At 42.5% G+C, this 18486-nt stretch overlaps 2 protein-coding genes across 3 annotated transcripts in view; both read right to left on the bottom strand.

Annotated features, from left to right (window-relative positions):
• The window catches only part of capn5b (calpain 5b), a 32971-nt gene extending 29087 nt beyond the window's left edge, over positions 1-3884 (bottom strand). Inside the window, exon 1 of the mRNA XM_086013440.1 lies at positions 3627-3884. The gene's annotated coding sequence lies outside the window, so the exon portion shown is untranslated. The remainder of the gene's footprint in view (positions 1-3626) is intronic.
• Positions 3885-5381: 1497 nt separating this feature from the next.
• Positions 5382-18324, bottom strand: LOC147133061 (cullin-5). 2 transcript variants are annotated; one of them, XM_086013041.1, is made up of 19 exons: positions 18262-18324; positions 16763-16872; positions 16588-16687; positions 14280-14456; positions 14063-14204; positions 12140-12285; positions 11977-12057; positions 11316-11409; positions 11088-11218; positions 10758-10865; positions 9945-10009; positions 9742-9874; positions 9249-9380; positions 9034-9157; positions 8146-8321; positions 7881-8042; positions 7296-7414; positions 6469-6592; positions 5382-6360 (listed from the first exon to the last, which is right to left on the bottom strand). In XM_086013041.1, the coding sequence occupies exons 1-19, from the start codon at positions 18283-18285 to the stop codon at positions 6166-6168; spliced, it is 2343 nt and encodes a 780-aa protein (XP_085869167.1). In that variant the 5' UTR covers positions 18286-18324; the 3' UTR covers positions 5382-6165. The 2 variants fall into 2 exon arrangements, with proteins under 2 accessions (XP_085869167.1, XP_085869168.1); XM_086013042.1 differs by lacking the exon at positions 18262-18324 and adding an exon at positions 17983-18217.
• Positions 18325-18486: the final 162 nt, after the last annotated feature.

Raw genomic sequence — 18486 nt, 5'->3', positions numbered from 1 at the left:
TCTGATTCAAATGTGTTTTCATTTCATTTCTAATTGTTACATCTCCGTGTTCTAACGCCACATTCTGTAAAATTGATCATAGAAAAAAAAAAAAAAAAAAAAAAAAACGAAAATAAAAATCAAAACTTTACCCTGCGACTCAAAATCGAAGAACCGGTCAATAGTCACTGAAGTCAGCCAGGCAATGAAGCATAGGCAAAAGGGGAAGCCATTAAACTAAACTTGGTGGCATTTAATATTGATATTTTCATAATGAATGGGATTGGCGGCGGCACGGTGGTCGACTGGTTAGCACGTCCGCCTCACAGTTCAGAGGTCGTGGGTTCGATCCCGGCTCCGGCCTCCCTGTGTGGAGTTTGCATGTTCTCCCCGTGCCTGCGTGGGTTTTCTCCGGGCACTCCGGTTTCCTCCCACATTCCAAAAACATGCATGGTAAGTTGATTGGATACTCTAAAATTGGCCCTAGATGTGAATGTGAGTGCGGATGTTTGTCTCTGTGTGCCCTGCGATTGGCTGGCAACCAGTTCAGGGTGTCCCCCGCCTACTGCCCAAAGACAGCTGGGATAGGCTCCAGCACGCCCCGCGACCCTTGTGAGGAGAAGCGGTACAGATAATGGATGGATGGAATGGGATTGGCAAGAAGAGACCTCGTTTGTACAAAACGGAGGAGGTGTCAGAAGCGGGGCATCACTCATTCCCAGGAAACATTGAATGGGGTAAAACAAAGTTGTAGATAAAACTTCTCATTCTGTTAGCATATATTCAGATTTAGGCAGTAGGCAGGGGACACCCTGAATTGGTTGCCAGCCAATCGCAGGGCACACAGAGACAAACATCCGCACTCACAATGACACCTAGGGACAATTTAGAGAGTCCAATCAACTCACCATGCATGCTTTTGGAATGTGGGAGGAAACTGGAGTACCCGGAGAAAACCCACGCAGGCACGGGGAGAACATGCAAACTCCACACAGGGAGGCCGGAGCCGGGATGGAATCCACGACCACAAGGGTCGCGGGGTGTGCTGGAGCCTATCCCGGCTGTCTTCGGGCAGTAGGCGCGGGACACCCTGAATTGGTTGCCAGCCAATCGCAGGGCAGTTTTTTCAATCATAAATTGGAATTTTACATGAATAAATTCATCTTCTGAATGGGTAAATGACAAAATTTAGAGAACTGATGTGTTAGCGGGATAAATAAATTACAAAACCAAGCCAAAAAATATTCTAATGCAGTGTTATAATATTGTCATTTTTTTCTCGTAAGGTTATTTTTTTTAATTGTTTTTTTAATATATTTTCTTCCATCTTTTTTTCATTTTGAGTGTAGCCCCCTTACTGTTCTACTCGTAAGATTAAACATTTTGAGCTTTATTTCTCCTGATAAAATTACTTTTAAAAAAGTATATATAAATCCATCCCTGGTATCTCAGCAGCCAAATAAATGCCGACTTGTTCGTTGCACTCGTGTGTCTATGCATGCGCTTAATGTGTCTTCTCTGTCCTCCCCGCTCTCTCCTCTCTCAGTGCTGTGCACAACAATACACTTACTTAGTGGAATAACTAATTCATTACTTGTGGACCACAGAGGAAGATGGCTGAAAAAGATCACACAAATGCTTTAGTGAAAGAAGAAAATGAAGAAGGAGAAAAAAAGTACTTAAATAAATGAATAAATAAATAAATAATGGCTGGGCCGATAATTCGATATCAATCGTGATTGACATGTGATCAATATCAATAGAAAATGCCCTCGATAAAATGTTTGATCGAGAAAAAAAAAAAGAGAAAACAAACCCGATCGCAGCATGGTGCGTGATGTAGGCAGCGCGCTTTCGCCTCCAAACATGAAGAAGAAGTTTAAACCAACAAAGAAGAAGCATTTAAACCAACACAGAAGAAGCTGTTAACTTCAACGGAGCATGCTCGCCGGCCCTGCGACCGTGCGCTATGCTCGCGTCCAGCGAGCAAGCACCGTAACTTCGCTCAAATAAATTACCACTCGACTCAGTATAACTCTTACAATTAAATGATATTATGCATGATAACACTATTAAACACCCCCGGATGGAACCGTGGTGTTCAAGTAGAGGAGTTCTTGTCTTTGACCTACTAGCGCCAGTTAGCCTTTCCGACACCGGCATCGCACTCAATGTAAAATCAAGCAAGTAAAATATGAATGGGCTATGACAATAACGAGGTCGCTAAAAAGATAAAGCAGACCTAAGAGGGTTGGTCAACAATAATGTATGCAGTGCAAGAGAGTATTCGTTCACTTATATTGGATAAACATTGAATCAAGGCTAATATATGTGTGTCAACAACTGCTTTGGGGTAGACCTAATGCAAATAAGCATTTACAATGCACTGGTGGAGGAGAAACTGCACATTACACTACATAACGATGTACACAAAAACTGTTAATTGTTATTTAAAGGGATGGTTGGGCCTAAAGATCCATGCTTGCCTGATTGCTTGCCCACTGCCAGTTGCCGTCTGCCTCCCGAGAGTTGACAAGAGTTTAGCGTCGCTAAATGTCATAACACTTTTCCCTTTAATATTCTGACTTTTTCTTTGGCAATATTCTGTCTTTCTTTTTAATCTAACAGTTTCTGGAAATTTCAAAAAACTTTATTCACTTAACATTGCACAATGTAGAAGTCAAAATTTATTCGCTCCCCATAAGACCCCCACTAAACAGGTTTATTTATCCAAACATGCCACAAGGTGGCACCAATGCACTACTTTTGTTTCCCCGACTCACTTCAACATAATTCCTTGGCATCATGATGCCACAAGAAGGTACCAAAGCACTACGTTTGTCTAAAAGTAACTCCTCAACTTAATTCAACATAATTCATTGCCACCATGATGCCACAAGATGGCGCTAGAGGACCACTTCTGTCTACCCGAAGGTCCTCAATTCACTTCCAACATAGTTCTTGGCACCATGAGACCATGAGACCATAAGATGGAGCCAAAGCCCAACTTTTGTCTAAATGAAGCTCCTCAACTCACTTCAACTGAGTTTCTTGGTACACGGTGCCTCAAGATGGCAGCAAGGCACTATTTTTGTCCAAATGAAGCTTCTCAACTCACTTCAACAGAGTTCCTGAGAACATGACGCCACAAGACGGTGCACAAAAACAGCGAATGGTTAAGAATTTCAGCGATGAATGAAGGCTAGGTTAAAACTGTTGTACTTTTTGTGACATATTTGTTTGGTGGTGTGCAGTGAGATGTTCTTGAACATAAAATATGTGCCATGGCCCACTAAAGATTGGAAAACATTGGATTATCGGATGTCTCTTAGAAATTATTATATTAATGAGTATTATGAGTAGTGATTTTTTTTCTTCTTCGCTTCTTCTTTTCAGAAAGAATATCACAAGATAGACAAAAATAAGAGCACAGTGCTCATATTACATATATTATGCGCAGTGTATACATGAATATGCTTGTGTTTTGTACCCTATTTTACATTTTTGTGGTGACTACAACAAATGAAGCATCAAGTAAGTAATAGCATCGCGGTTCTGCTGAGATTTACCGAGCCGCGCCACCGTCGCATCCCCCCCTCGCGAGCACCTGCGCCCCCGGGGGCGCGCGACGCCGAGCGCTCGGTTACCTGCACCGAGGCCTCTCCCGTGGCAACGCGGTTCCCTCTCTCTCGGGTCCTCCTCCGGGGGTAAGGGGGGGGTGGGGAGTCCAGCGGGTCCGACTCTTGCTCTCTCCGGGGGCGGGGGAGGGGGGCTGGCCGGGGTTCCTCGCCTGGCTCGCTCCCTGCCTGCCTGGTCCTCTCCTCCGCCGGAGCACCGCTCTCCTCCTCCTCCGCCTCCTCCGCCGAAAAGCGAGAGTCAAGCCAGCATGTATCACTCCGCGGCGACAGCGGAAATTAGCTGCATTTTAGAAAAATAAAACATTTTACAATATTTTAAGACTAGTTGAAGATAAAAGTGAATGTTATCCAGGTGAGAATAAACTATAAACACCGAAAGAATATTTTAAAAAGTAAAACCTATCCGGTGGTGGCAAACTTCCGAGAGATAGCTTACTTAGCTAGCATCACCATTAATACTAAAAATGGACAAAACTCGACGCTTTGTCCTTTTAAATTAAAAAAAGAAGATAATAATTAAACCCCTAGTATATTTACCAATACTGCCGCAAGTCATAATGCACCCAAAATTAACCTTCTACCCGCTCCTTACAGTCGTTGTGAATTTATTTTTTAAAGAAATCTACAGGAAGTTGCCTGTTGAGGGGGAGAAGCGGAGACAGACTGGGCATGCGCATAGCCGAGCGGCCTGCTGTAATCCCTCAGCTCTTTGTCACAAATAAGAGGATGCAATATGCTGTGATTAAGAAACGAGCCGCCTAATTAAAATCGGGACAGTTTACTTTGCTATCTCCTGTTTACATGTTTTAAAAAAAAATCTGAAATACTTCAATCTACATCTCTGCATTTCTGACCTCCTTCATTCCACCTTTCCTGCCCTCAGACAGTTTTTATTCATGCATGCTTACATTTCTTCGTCCTCCGTTGAAACCTATTACCTGTCTACTTTCCTTCTGTCACACCTGTTTTTCCCCATGCATCCTTTCATCATTCCTTCAACCTACATTTCTTTCTGCCTGACCTGTTTCCTTTCCCTCAGACTTTCTTTCACACATCCTTTCTTTGCCAAAACATTCTGCCTTCCTTCCGTCGCACCCGTTTTCCCCCTATGCACCTTGTTGCTTCACTGAACCTACTTGTCCGTCTTCCTTTCTTCATACAACCACCCCTACTTCCTTAAATCCTTCCTTCACTAAACTTGCTTTTTATGCCTCCCTTCCTTCTGCATCAGTTATTTCATTCCCAACCTCCTTCCGTCCCTTCTTCCCTCCTTCAGACTCAATTTTTCTTTTCCATAAACTTAATGGAAAGATTAACTTTTCAAATATACTTTTAGCCCATGCTGCATTAAAATTCACACATACTTTTGGTCCATATTGTATTCATGTGACAAAACAGAGTAAGGAATTTCTTTTAAGGAATAGATTTTAAAAATCTGGAGATTCTAATTGTAAGAAACACCAACGTTTTCATTTTCACCAGCAAATAATACAATTACAGTATTCTTTTAAAGTTTTGCTCTGACGCCATCTACTGGTTATTTTAGGCCCCTTCTAGTTTCCAGGAGTCACAGTGGTACAAATTGCGGTCAGAGGAGACAGCAGCAAATCTCGTGTAACTTTCATAATAAAATAATAGAATTAAAAATACCATATTGATCAGGCTCTAGCATGTACCATGGAAAAAGGACTCTGGACAAGATTTATTCTCTAGTCCTGGAACTTTTTGGACAAAGGTAGGACAAAAAGGAGCGTCGGCAAACGCTTTCATGTTAAGGTGCTGTTTATTTTATTTATTCACATCTCACGGTACACCCCGCTGAAAAGCTTTTGATACTTAATACTGACTCGGGCTTCTCCTCACCCGGTTTAAACCTCCGACACCGCCCTCCGTTAACCCTGAGGACCTTTGGAAATCCAAAACATCCGTCCTACATCTTCCTTTATCCCCCTCAGAAAACAGACATTTGAATCCGGGGGGGTAAAAGCGGTGACGTGTCGATCTGGCACTGTACGCAAAAAAAAAAAAAAAAAAAAGAAGTCCTGATTAAGTGATACTTACTCTCACAACAACAACAACACAAACAAACCCCAATCCCCACGCTGCCTTGAAGCGACTAGCTGGATTCGAAGTGCTGTGTAGGCTTCGCTCGCACTGAAAAACACACAAAAAGTGGAGCAAGGGTGTTTCTCTCCCCCCCTTCAGGTCCTCCAGCGTTTGTCTGTAGAATTCCACAAGCGTTGGGTGGGAGCGAGCCGTAGAAGCATTTCGAAAAGAGTAAAACAAAACATGAATGACAGCCTCCCAAATAAAAACAGTTACAAACACTAGGTGCAGACTTTGCTTTTCTTCTTTATACAACTTTAAGGCAGGAAGTGTTTTTAAATAGTCTTTTGATTCATGCCTCCCTGCACAGGATTTCATTTTAAATAGAGGACGGGGGGGAGTGGGAAACGATGGGGTCGGGGTCGAGTGGGCCTGGAAGTATTCTAGCGTCCATCAGGCCCGATTGAGAGGGGAAACAAAGCCAAAAGTCCAAACCGTTGTGCTATGCCATGTAGATGAAGGTGTTTATGTCGGCCTCGTCCCGCTTGATGTACTTGTGGTCGATAAGCCACTCGATCTGCTCCTTGATCATCTTCTTCTGTGGCAAAAACATGTTCTTTAAGATCTCCACAAGCTCCGTCTGCAGCTGGGCATTGTTGATGCGTTTCCTCATCTTCATGATCTGGATGATGGCCTCCTGTACAGCAAAGAAAACGTCATGTCATCAAAACGTTCAAAAACAGGAAGGAAACACCGCTAGTGCCCAATTGGAAGTGCTCTTTACAGTATGATGGTGGCAGCGTACCTGTGTTCTTAGTATCCTGAGCTGGACGATGCCCTCGTTCTCCTCCTCTCGCATCCTTTCCGTGGTAAGCTGCAGTCGACCAATCAGGTTGATCTTTCCCCGCTTCTGAACTTTTGAATTTTTTCTGGAAATATATGTATGCAAACATAACCAACACATGAATCCACATCAACGTACAGGATGATCTGACATTTAGTTTTGAATTTTATTTTGATATATAGTACATGCAAAAATCTAAAGAAAAATACAAATTTACCATATTGGCCAGAGACATAGTTATGTATTCAACTGCTGAAAGGGGGAGGCAACTAACAGAAGGGAGGCCTGAATTTGTTGGTATAAACAATTGATGTCGTGTGAAAGTGCATTTTTAAAACTAAATACAAAGGGACTATTTATGGAGAAACACAGAGAAACAGCAAGAAATGAGGTAGACATGATGGAAGGGGTCGAAATATATGAAGGTGCGCAACATTGTGCAGCGACGCAATGTCAAGAGTCTTCTGGAATCGTAATCGCCTTAACACTCAGTGATCTACATCAGTGGTCACCCACCACAGGTTGGGCTGGTACCCATTTAGTACCGGGCTATACAGATAGAGAAAAACATTTTTTTTTTTGTGGCGGCGAATATACGCCCGCTTGGGAATGAAATGTCATCAACCCCGCCCCCAACAGGTGATTTGTTTCTCATCTGGAATATACAGCAGTACTCCCCAGATGGGAAAAGTTCACTCGAAAGGGTGACGCAGCTGGCAAATAACTAAGGTCCTTTTGAGTAGGGAGCATTATTTGAGGAAATACGACACTTCAAGACTTATGCTTACATAAGGGAAAACTCCTGATTGACGTAGAATAACGTTCCTTCGGCGAAGTCTTTGGGCGATGACACCGCCGGATCGTACGACAGCACCTGCCGCTTGAGCTTGGGAAACGCCACCAGGGACTGTAACAAAGGACGGGGGGATATGATGGGTAAGAATTCTGGGAAATAAAGAGACCGCCAAAGTGATTCAACCGAAAAATCTATCCATACATTTTCTTTACCATTTCTAGAGCCTATTATTTTAACGAGTAGATGCTAAATAGCACGTAGCTGAAAAGATAATGGCTAGCATGAGAATGGAAACAGAAGCTTTTTTACTGTCCATTAGTCAATATTACATAAGTGTCAATCAGACGTCTTCCAATGTTGGTGAGTAGTTTTACTTAATTTTAGTTTTACTACATAGCTGTTAACTTTACCTTGTTTGATGGCTAAAAATCTTAAAATGTTACTTAAAGCACTGTCTTTTGGAGTTGATAGTCTTTTAAATGAAAACAACTTGGAAGTCACCCAGCATCACAAATTGGAAGGTTTCAAATGCCTTCTCCTTAAAAAAAAAAAACATTCTTCCCTCTGTCTTTTTTACCCAGAGTGTGCGTCGCAGCTCTGCGTCGGGCAGCTCGGTGGCGAGTTTGAGGTTCTCGAAGCTGATCCTCTCCCTCGGCCTCTGGTTCCAGGCGAAGAGCACAGCCAGCTGGAAGGTTGTCACCTCCAGATCGTACTGGCCCACCTCGTTCTTGAAGGTGATCTGGGGGGAGGGTGGGGCAAAAAACAAGTTAAGTCTTAAGCTTGAATGTCAGACACTTTATGTACAACCACACAATCAAACGAGATCTGCGTGTAACACCCACGATGCCGTTGGACATGAGGTGATGCCAATGTAATTTGCGTCCGCTGTGGTTCTTCTTGTAGAAGTCCTCCACCTCTGGGATCAAGTCCTCCAACTCCGTGGGCAGCGAGACAAACACTTTCTCGCTGCTCCGTGACCACGCGCCGGCGTTCAGGATCTTGATGTTGACAGAGTCAGCTAAAGAAACATAGAGGCTGGTTAAAACATTTTAAGTGACGAATATTGCTGCTACTTAAAACAGTGTTCCCCCGCTATTCTCACAGATTAGGACACAATTGTTTTTTTTTTTTTTTTTTTTTTTTTTTTTTTTTTTTTTTTTTTTTTTAAAATCGACATTTACAGCCAAATCTGAATTTAGAATTACGATCCTTCAGTGTAGCATCAAGTTGTGTCACAAGACAGGCAGCACTGAGCCCTAGTAAAGACGTACAGCCTAATTAAGACCCACAAGACAATGCAGAGAAGGTCCCCAACTAAACTCCTGAAATAGTTGTTCCCAAAGTTGAGTGAATATAGGTCTGTGTGTATGGATGTTCTGTTTACATGTGCTACAGAATCCGTTGTCTTGGTTTATAATTACGGAACATCTATGCTAATTTCTGTTAGCCCATCTAAAGCGTTTCACATTATTTTTGCATTAAACTTGTGGATGTTTGTTAGACGAATTATGTTTTGTACACTTTAAGTCTTTTTTTGTTTTATTTGTAAGTTTTACATTAAACTTCATCTGGGAGTGACAAACAGGTTGAAGCAAGCGCGCTTTTTACAAATAGTAAACCGACATTTAAAAAAAATTTTTTTTTTTAATATGGTCTCTATAAGACCTATTACAGGCGGGTCTGGAGTATCTCACTCGCGATAAACTCAGCTTCACTGTCTTGTTTTTTACCTGGTAGAGCCAGTTTGTTGTGTTTATGCATTTCTTTGAAAGACTGGTTGAGGTCCTCAGACACTTTAATGTCCTGAAACATCCTGGCCAGTTTGTTGACGTAGTCCGCCGGCATTCCCACTTCCTGTTTGGATCAAAACGTGCCAGAAAATCTTTGGTGATGGGAAGTGGATGTTAGAATTTTTTTTCCCCCAACTTTTTGCATTTGATCTTACCCTGAGCCACTCCACCATGTTCTCCTCGATTTCACTGTCTGCCGAGATGTCCAGAATGAGGCGGCGGGTCAGGTGAGCCTTGTGGTAGCGCATGAACACGTCTTTGTTCTGGACATACTTCAGAACCAACAACTGCGAAACAAAATGTGGAAAGGAAATGATCATCTGCCTTTATAAACTTAAACAGAAATGCATAATGCATCCCACTGAATCTCAATTGTGTGGTGACTAATTTGGCCACTACTATTACAGGGGTGCTTGCCATTTGAAGAAATACATTATCTTTGTAAATTAAGACTTTGATATATAGTAGCTATTGTGTTGAATGTCATTGTATGTACAGGTAGCTAATGTCTCAAAGTTATAATCTAGTGGGTCATTTTTACAACAGCGCTCTGTGCTGACAAACCAGTTTGGCACATGTCATTTGCAACAGTGGACACATCTGTCTTCACCTACAGAGAGGGGGAAAACAAAAAAGAAAAACACACACCACTTCCTTGAGTTTGGCCTCAATCTCCTCCGACGTGAGCTTCTTGCTGAGCGGAGTCTTCCTAAGCAGCATGTCGCAGTAGTTGGCCAGCAGCTCGGGACACTTGGACTCGGGTTGTGTTTTCAAGCCCACGCTGCAAACACAGTAAGTGCAATCCCATGATATAGTGTTTTTTGTTATGAGGGGGAAAAAAAATCTCTTACCCTTTCTGTTTCATGGGAAGTTCTAATTTAAATATAGTGGCATCGTTGACGACAGCTTTATAGGCCTGCGAAAGAGGTGAGAAGAAGTTGAGCACAAAGTAATTTTTCACTTTACCACTCCAGGGGCCTCAGACACTGAGGCCTTGTCTACACGTAGGCGGGGTTTTTTAACAACCGTATATCCCCCCTCCCCCCCCCCCCGCCTGCGATTGAATACACAAAAAATTGCATCCACAGAAAACCGCGGAAGTGTGTTTTCAAACGCATGCCAAGCCTCTAGGCGGTAGTAGTTAGCCAAATACTGTCCATTCAGAAGGAACTTCCGTCCTTTGACGTCACTTCTACGAAACCAAAAACACGGCTCCAAACGCGTTCGGGAGGACCGACAAGAGGTCATAATTGCTTTTAAACCTTTCAAAGAGAAGCAGTGGTTGGTTGCGGACAAATAAGTAAGTAAAAAGCGTCTCGAGAACGGCTATAACCAACGCAGCGCCGCGGGAATCCATGTTGACTCGCATGAAAACACAAGTCGCGCAAGTGACGTCAGAGCATTTTTGTCGCATAGTGACGACGTAAATCTCCGGGTCTGACTGTCCGCAGCCAAACGCGAATCCGGAGATATCCGCAAAGTTTTGCCTTTTCAACGAAAAAACACCGGGGACGTGTGGATGATAGGGCTAACCGCAGGCTAATATCCGCCATTTGCAAAACCCCGGCTACGTGTAGACAAAGCCTGAGAAAACTGCACCACCTTGAACGCTGTCATGCAGGCCCATGCAGTGGAAAAGAAGCAGTGGCCGACGCGGGACTCACTTTGTCTCTGGCGGTGAGGAAACGAGGGTCGTCCTGGAAGGCCTCTTTCACCAGCCGACTGAACCGGTTGAACAATGTGAGCAGCTGTTCCACATATTTCTCAGAGTCCTGCAACAAACGAGGAAATGCACGTCTTGAATGATGACAAGTACAAAAATCAATGGCCCCAAAAAGTGTGGGTTTTTTTCTCTGTTTGTGGGTCCCACTGGGGCACTTGCTGTGTGTGTGGAAGGTTTCCCGGTACTCCCATGTTTTTATTTTTTTTAGTATCTTGAAAATAAACCGAGGAGAGGACAAAAAAAGCATAGAAGGCTCCTTTGAGGCACTCACAGAGGTGATGGTCTCGGCGGAGGCCACCATGTCGGCAAGGCCGGCGCTCATGATGTGTTCCTCCAGGTCCTTAAGCATGGGTTCGATGCCGCTCGGCACTTTGTCCATCAGCGAGAACATCAGGTGTAGCTCTTTTGCATCAGAAAGAGGCAAAAACAGCAAATGGACACTCAATGTGAGAAGGTTTCAGTCATGGCTAATTCCTGGCTCCTGAGTGAAGTTACGTACTTTCAGTTTCATTCCTCTTGATCATGCCTGGACACTCGGCTAAGATGGTCTCCTTGAAGGATGTTACCAGAGCGTTGACGCAACACTCCATTAACTGGGAAGCAGAGCAGACGGTTATAATATGCAGAGCATATATTATGGGAAATTGATATTTTAACACCTCCCCATCTATCAAGTGTGAAATAAAATGAAGTACATTATTTAATCTACCAATTTCTGGAAATATGAACTGGCCATTGATTGGCCCAGCATTAGCTTAACCAATGTTCATTTGTGCTCACCCACCTCTGGAACTAGATGTACAATTGTCATTGCCCTTATTTGTGGATGCCTCCATCACGTTGGAATGAACATTTAGTGATTAATCAACCAGGTGGCACCACTCCGAATCAATTTTCCACAAATACGAAGAAGTGGCAACTTATTTCTACACAAAGTGGAACCACTGCATTAACATTGGTCCAAGTGGAAAATGTTTCCATGCAAAGCTTTGAAGCAGTGATTTTTCTTTTAATTTTTTTCGTAATCAATACTGCAAGTCATTTAACTAATTGTTGTTGTTTTATTTACCACGGGGGGATGGCCATAAGCCCGAAAATATTAGATATAAAATCTTAAATTGAAAAGGCAGAGTTTCTGTGTATTAGTGTGTAACACTCACTGCTTGTACAGAGTTGCAGTCACGCCTTGTCTCCAAGTATCGTAGTGCACGTTTCTCCTCTTCCCTCAACTTGGAATCAGCCTAATCGAGCACATATTGACGATAGAAATATATTTCCAGACATCAATTAAATGCAAGCAATGCAATCATGACTAAAGCTCACGTATTTCATGTAGTTCTGGACGCCGTTTTGTTGGAGATAGGCGGGGGCCTGCGTTCTGTAGAAGCGCTCAGTGGAATCCATGTAAGCTTTTTCAAAGTTGTCCCTGTAGATCTGCAGCTTGTCATCAGGGTTTGAGCACAAATTCACTGCGGGAACGAAAGAGAGGAACATCATGTACTTAATGTTTCGACGAGTCAAATTAAATGTCTGCACTCTGGACTTGCACAGAAAGGAGAAAATAAATAAATACCGCAGCTCAAATTAGGGATGCTCCGATCGATCGGGCACCGATGATGATCGGCCGATTTTCGTGAAAAATTACATGATCGGAATATTTGATTTGAAAGCCTTTTATTGCAGATCAAAAAATCCGATGACCCGCAGCTCATGCTTCGCAGCCTACAGCTGTGTTGCGCCATCCCCCCATTCTAGCCCTCTGCACGCTGCGGAGGCGCTCGGCACTAACAAACATAGGCTAACACGTCTGCTATGTGGAGTTTGCGTCTTGTCATACATGCCATTAAAATGTGCCTCGCGGGGGGAGCATGGCCAAAAGTTTCAACAGAGCCGACTTAATCCGACATTTGAACAAGCAATTGGAAGACTATGGTGAGTTTACCAGGCTCACTTCATTGAATAAAGTATAGGCGGACACAGCAGCAACAATGACGGCAGCTAACGGTCAACGGATGCTGACCAATTCAAACCCATATCACAGCAACAGTTAAAAGGCAATGCAAATAACCAGGAAAATAATGAAATTTATCGGACTTGATGACCAACAAGTCTCGGTGGCGGACACCGGATTCCGGCGTCTGCTCGCGTACTTAGAGCCTCGCTACATGCTACCGGGGCGCAAATACTTCACAGACGTAGCTCTGCCTGATTGAGCTCCACCAGAGAGTGTATTGTTGCATCGGACGTTTCCTAAAAGAAGGCCTATTATCCTGTTTAAGTTTTACAAGTGTTAAATGGAGCTCGGACGTCAGTCCTGTGTCGATGTTGAGTCTAACAAGGGAGTTTTTCGCTCGCGTACTGCTTTTAATGACAATGTTCGAAACAAGGCATATTCCAAAAGACAAAATACACGTGGTATTGAGAGATACTGCAGGGAACATGGTGAAAGCTATGACCGATAATAAATGGGCGACCGAGTTTAGGGTGGATGGCACGCATGCTGCAGCTTGTTATGCATGATGTGTTACTCTCACAGCGCAGTATAAGTGGCATTATTGCCAAAGGGAGACGCATTGTAGGTCACTTGTGGGCAACAGACCCACTATATCATTTTATAATTCACGAAAAGATTAACGGTGACTTTTTTCTCATTGACAAATGCACAAGATAGTTTGTAAATGCACAAGACAAAGAACCAAGTTCCTGAGTTCTTTCAATTTAGGAACACATTGAATAGTTTATTCGAGTGAAGCCTGCATGTGACTATTTTTTCTACTTTGATTAGATTCTGAACCTTGCAAAGTTTAGGTGGCATGTTATTTATTTGACTTTTTGTATTAAGTCTGCTGAGAGCGCTGATTATTTTGATCTGTTAAAAACTGTGTTACTAAACGTTTTTCAGTTATCTTTGTGAGTAATTGTTGTATTATGCCAGCAACGGTTTTGTATTTTTTTATGCTTTTGAAAATATATACAGATTTTTGTCAAAATTACAGCAATAATATGGCTGCTTTTTTTTCAGATGCCGGTAATATTGCATAATAGCAGTCACCATAAATAAATGGAAAAATATACAGATAGTCAATGTGATGGGAATCGGCCGATATCACTCATCCATGATCGGTATCGGTGTCATAAAACCCTGATCGGAACATCCCTAGCCCAAATAGATTCTTCTTTTTCCACTAAGGGAAAAAAAAAAGCAGCAGTTACATGGATCCACTTGACTAGTAGGTGGGTGCTCACCGTAAGACTCTCGCACTCCGATGACCAACTGTGAATCGAAGGCTTCCCCCAGCCGCTCGGCATGGACCAGCTTCATTGCGCTGTCTTGTAACCTGTTCTTAATGTTGGAGAAGATGGACTCGTTCCACGTGTCCAGCATCAGCTGCGGGGAGTCAAGACAAGCGGCGGTCACTACCATACCCCCCATCAATCTTTCAACTAATGCTCAGCCACTCACTTTCCGGACAATGCTATCCTCCATGTTGGACTTCTTGTTACTGCCCTGCTTGCCCATCAACGTGATCTCCAGCTGGCAGAACGGCTTGGGCAAGATGTCGCACTGCGTGAAGAACTTCCGCCACTCCACAATGTAGGCCTTCAACAGCGCCGTGTCATCCTGGTGACTCAGCACCCGCTTTGAGAAATAGCGACAAACATTGGATTAATTTTCCTGAAAAATAAGGCACCATCCCTTAAATACAGGGATTGAGAGATCATCAGGTGTGCCGAGGGAGATTATACAGTAAAAGTCTGAAATGGATCATTCTATTTCGCAAACAAACAAAAAAAAAACCTGAGCAACATTCTTTGAATGGGGGCTGTCCATCTAGTAATGGACACCATGCTCTCAAACATAAGAGAAATAAAAGCCACCTTCAAATAGTTGGTAAGTGTAATAACCTCAATTCATACATACGATTGCTCACAAAAATCATTACCAGAATGCAAACCTCCTGCAGGCTAGACGCATTTGTAAAGCTGACGTTTAATTTGCTTGGTGCCATCGGTCGCTTGAATAAAATGCCACAGGCCAATTAAATGTCTCCTTCAAAAAACAACATTCACTTCTATCAAATAGTGGCTGTCCATCTAATATACACTAGGACTGCCACAAACGATTATTTTGGTAGTCGACTAATCACTAACAGTAGTCGCGATTAGTCGACTAATGGGATAATATATAAATCGCAACAGCAAGCTGCTGCTCTTATAATAAGCATCATTCGCTTACAGCTTAAATTCTTTATGTACAAACTAATCATGAAGACAAGATGATAGTACATTCAACTTGTTTTAAACTTTGCAACTTAAGCCATCATTCCTGATATGTTTATAAATAAAGGAGCGACTTAAATTGATGGCGATACTCTGGCCTTAAAATGTTTAGCTGTAATTCTTTAGTGCGTTTTAAAATTGAACCAAAACTATACACGATGCAGAGTTGCACTAATACAGTGAAATTATCTATGAATACAAAAAGCAGCACTTGTATACATATTTCACTCTTCTTAGGCACCAAGACTTTTTTTTTAACGGAAGGTAGTGAAATCAGAGGAGTAAATTGGGCAAATGCTCTGCTAAATAAAACTAAAATAAACACTTGTATTGGTTTTTAATGTTGTGTTAATTTAAACTTTATCAAAAAGGTTTTGTTATTCTTTTCACTAGTATGCATAATTTAAAAGTAGTGAATTGATCTACACAATCAAAATGTGGTATGCACCTGTAACAAAAAAAAGGAAGACCTTTTTTTTTTGGACTATAACATATTACATTACAACAAACTTAATTATGGATTTTATTGTTATGTGATGCCGATGAATGGCACAAATGTCGTTTTTGTGTTGAGTGCTGATATTTCCCAGTTCATGAATGCATCACTCCGTTCGCAACAGAGACAGCAAGCGTGCGCTTCCTGCTTTGATGTCCACCACGGGCATAAACACACAGAGTTTTGGTTGTTAATCAACGCGAGTTTACTGAATAATGGCTGCTTAATCCACAGAAGATGCTACGACATGTTAGCGTACCAAATACGAGCGTTACATCAAACACACCGTAACGTGTGTATGCTAACTGCAGCTAGCTTCTAGACACAACTGTGCCTATGTCAGATATGAAATCAGGCACAAGCCATAACTTGATTTCTTTTTTAAAATTATTGGACATCCCCATCGTGCTGCCATGACAGGCAGGTTTGCATTGTATTGAGTATATTTGGTGAAATGCGCCGTAACTTTCGGACTCTGTTACCAACACGAATTAGCCCTTACAGTGTAAGGCTTACACTACTTTACCCACAATGCTTCTGTTTACATCACCCGGATTACTACCACTGCGCATGTGCGTTGCAGATAGGAAAACAGCCAGCGGAAGAAGAGCCAGACGCGGCAGTCTCGAAAGGAAAACAATGTACCAAATATATAAATAAATGACGCGTCGACGATTAAAATTAATTGTCGACGATTTTGATAGTCGACGTCGTTGTGATTAGTCGACTAATCATGGCAGCCCTAATATACACTGCTTTACTTATTGTAGTTGATGCTCTTTGGAATGTTTTTCTATTTTAATATTCGGTTCACAGTAGTATCACTATAACAAGCAGCTTTAATGAGCAAAGCACAGTGGGAAATATGCCAGTGTGTTAGAATGTAGAGGGAAGGCATCAATCCATCCACGCATTAATAAAAATAAGTTTGACATTAAAAGTGAGAAGATGTAATGTGAAAGTGATATATCCGCCATTGTTGTCTCAGGCTTACTGCTTGTGCTTGTTTGATGAAGTCTAGGATGTCTTCTTTAAGAGCCTGGTGGATTTTGGCGGGACCTTTGTCATCCCACAGGCAGACGGCATGGACGTCTCTGAGGAAGGAAAAGACGTCACCTAACCTAAAGTTTCCCGTAGGGATTAACATTTTTTCATTAGGCCAAACTCACGAGAAAAGGTCGAACCACTGCTGCTTGGTGACCGACTCTTGCCGTAACAGCTTTAGTACGATGGGACGCATCAGGTCCCATTTATCCTCAAATTGAAGGGAGCCTTTGTTCTGGGAAGGAAGAAAAGTCATAAGTTACATTAGTGATAATATGGTGAATATGGAACTGTGGTTTCTATATGGCTAATTTCAGGATGCATTTCGACAAACAAACATTCACACTCATAGATAATTGAGTTATTAATGAAGCACAGAGAGAACATGCAAACACCACACAAGAAGTCTGAAGTCAAAATTATTACCCCTAACCCCACGGAACTGTGAGGCAGACGCGCTAACCACTTGTCAATTATGCAAAATATGCACTAAAGTAAAGAGGCAAATAGACTTAGATCATAGGAAAAAAATGACTGTACTTAAAACACTTCTCTGAGGAACTCCCCTCCAAACTATATTAGACTGACTGGCACTCAACAAACTTAATACAATTATTTCATGTCGGTTACATCCATCTGTTTACTAGAGCACTTGTCCTCATTCGTTTGGAGCCGACTTTGGGGCAAGAGGTGGGGCAATATTTGTGGATCTTTTAAAAAGGAGAATAAGGGTTTGGGAATGAATGAAGAAATTAAAAAAGAAAGTTAAAACTCTCCAGAATAAATAAATGTTGAAAATTTCAAAACTTCCCATCGTATTTAGGCGAGATGGCATCTACAATGTTTTGATTTGTGTAAGTTTAAAGAGAAGAATTATGGGGGGGAAAATCTCCCTTATAAATAAGTTTGAGATCCTCTGTCTTAAAGGCTGTGGCTAGCCGAAAAAATACATCAAATATATCACTGAAGAGGGGATTCTTAAGAAAAGCATGCATGCCTTTAGTACTTTGCAACTCCCCATTATGAAAAAACAGAAGTAACTACCTATGCAGCCTCTCGATATGCATGATTATTGATTTTAGAACTAAGCCAAATAGGTGACTGTCAGACTGCATTTGACGCCAGTGAGGGGGTTTAGTGGCGGCTCAGTGTGCAGAAAATACCCCCGCCAGTTGCCTTTTGGCAGCCCTTAGCGTGGGTTTGAAGGGGGCCAGCCAGTCAGCTGCAGATTCCTGTGTGTGCCTGACTGACTTGACAGATGACATCGCGGCTCCTACGTGGGGTCGCACGGACAAAAACACATCCCGGCGGGTTACGCGGACCCCTCACAACGGGGCCTTCCTACCTTCCTTCCGCCCTTCGCATGTTACCGCTGTCCCCAGTGCCCTCATTAAAGAAGCTAATGTGGTAGCTTTGCCATTGAGCTAAATCTCTGGCAGGGAGCTAATGCTAGCCAAGTTAAAATGCTCCCCGCGCCGGCGTCAAAGCGGATAACGCTGGCGGTGGTACGCAGACGGGGGTCTTCCGGAAGCGGGAGACTCTCACGGCGACGTGACGGCTCACGGGTGACACGCATTTCGGCGGCCGATAAGTGGTAATTAATTAAATTGGAGTGGGCTCCTACCTTTAGCAAATGAGACGTCGCCATGTTCCCTTAACTTATAGTCTCGCCGAATCTCGCGATAGCTGGGCGGCTGATAATCATATCGTATCGCTCACTTCAAGTATCTTATACTAGTGTACAGGATAATAATAATAATAATAATAATAATAATAATAATAATAATAATAATAGTAATAACAATAATAATAATAATAAAGTCAAATATACGTTTTAATTTAAAAATAC

The sequence above is a fragment of the Filicampus tigris genome, chromosome 17 (assembly GCF_054856515.1).
Source record: "Filicampus tigris isolate MCC_2025a chromosome 17, RoL_Ftig_1.0, whole genome shotgun sequence".
Classification (NCBI taxonomy): Eukaryota; Metazoa; Chordata; class Actinopteri; order Syngnathiformes; family Syngnathidae; genus Filicampus; species Filicampus tigris.
The sequence above is the reverse complement of the archived record's forward strand: the minus strand, read 5'-3'. Positions and strand labels throughout refer to the sequence as shown.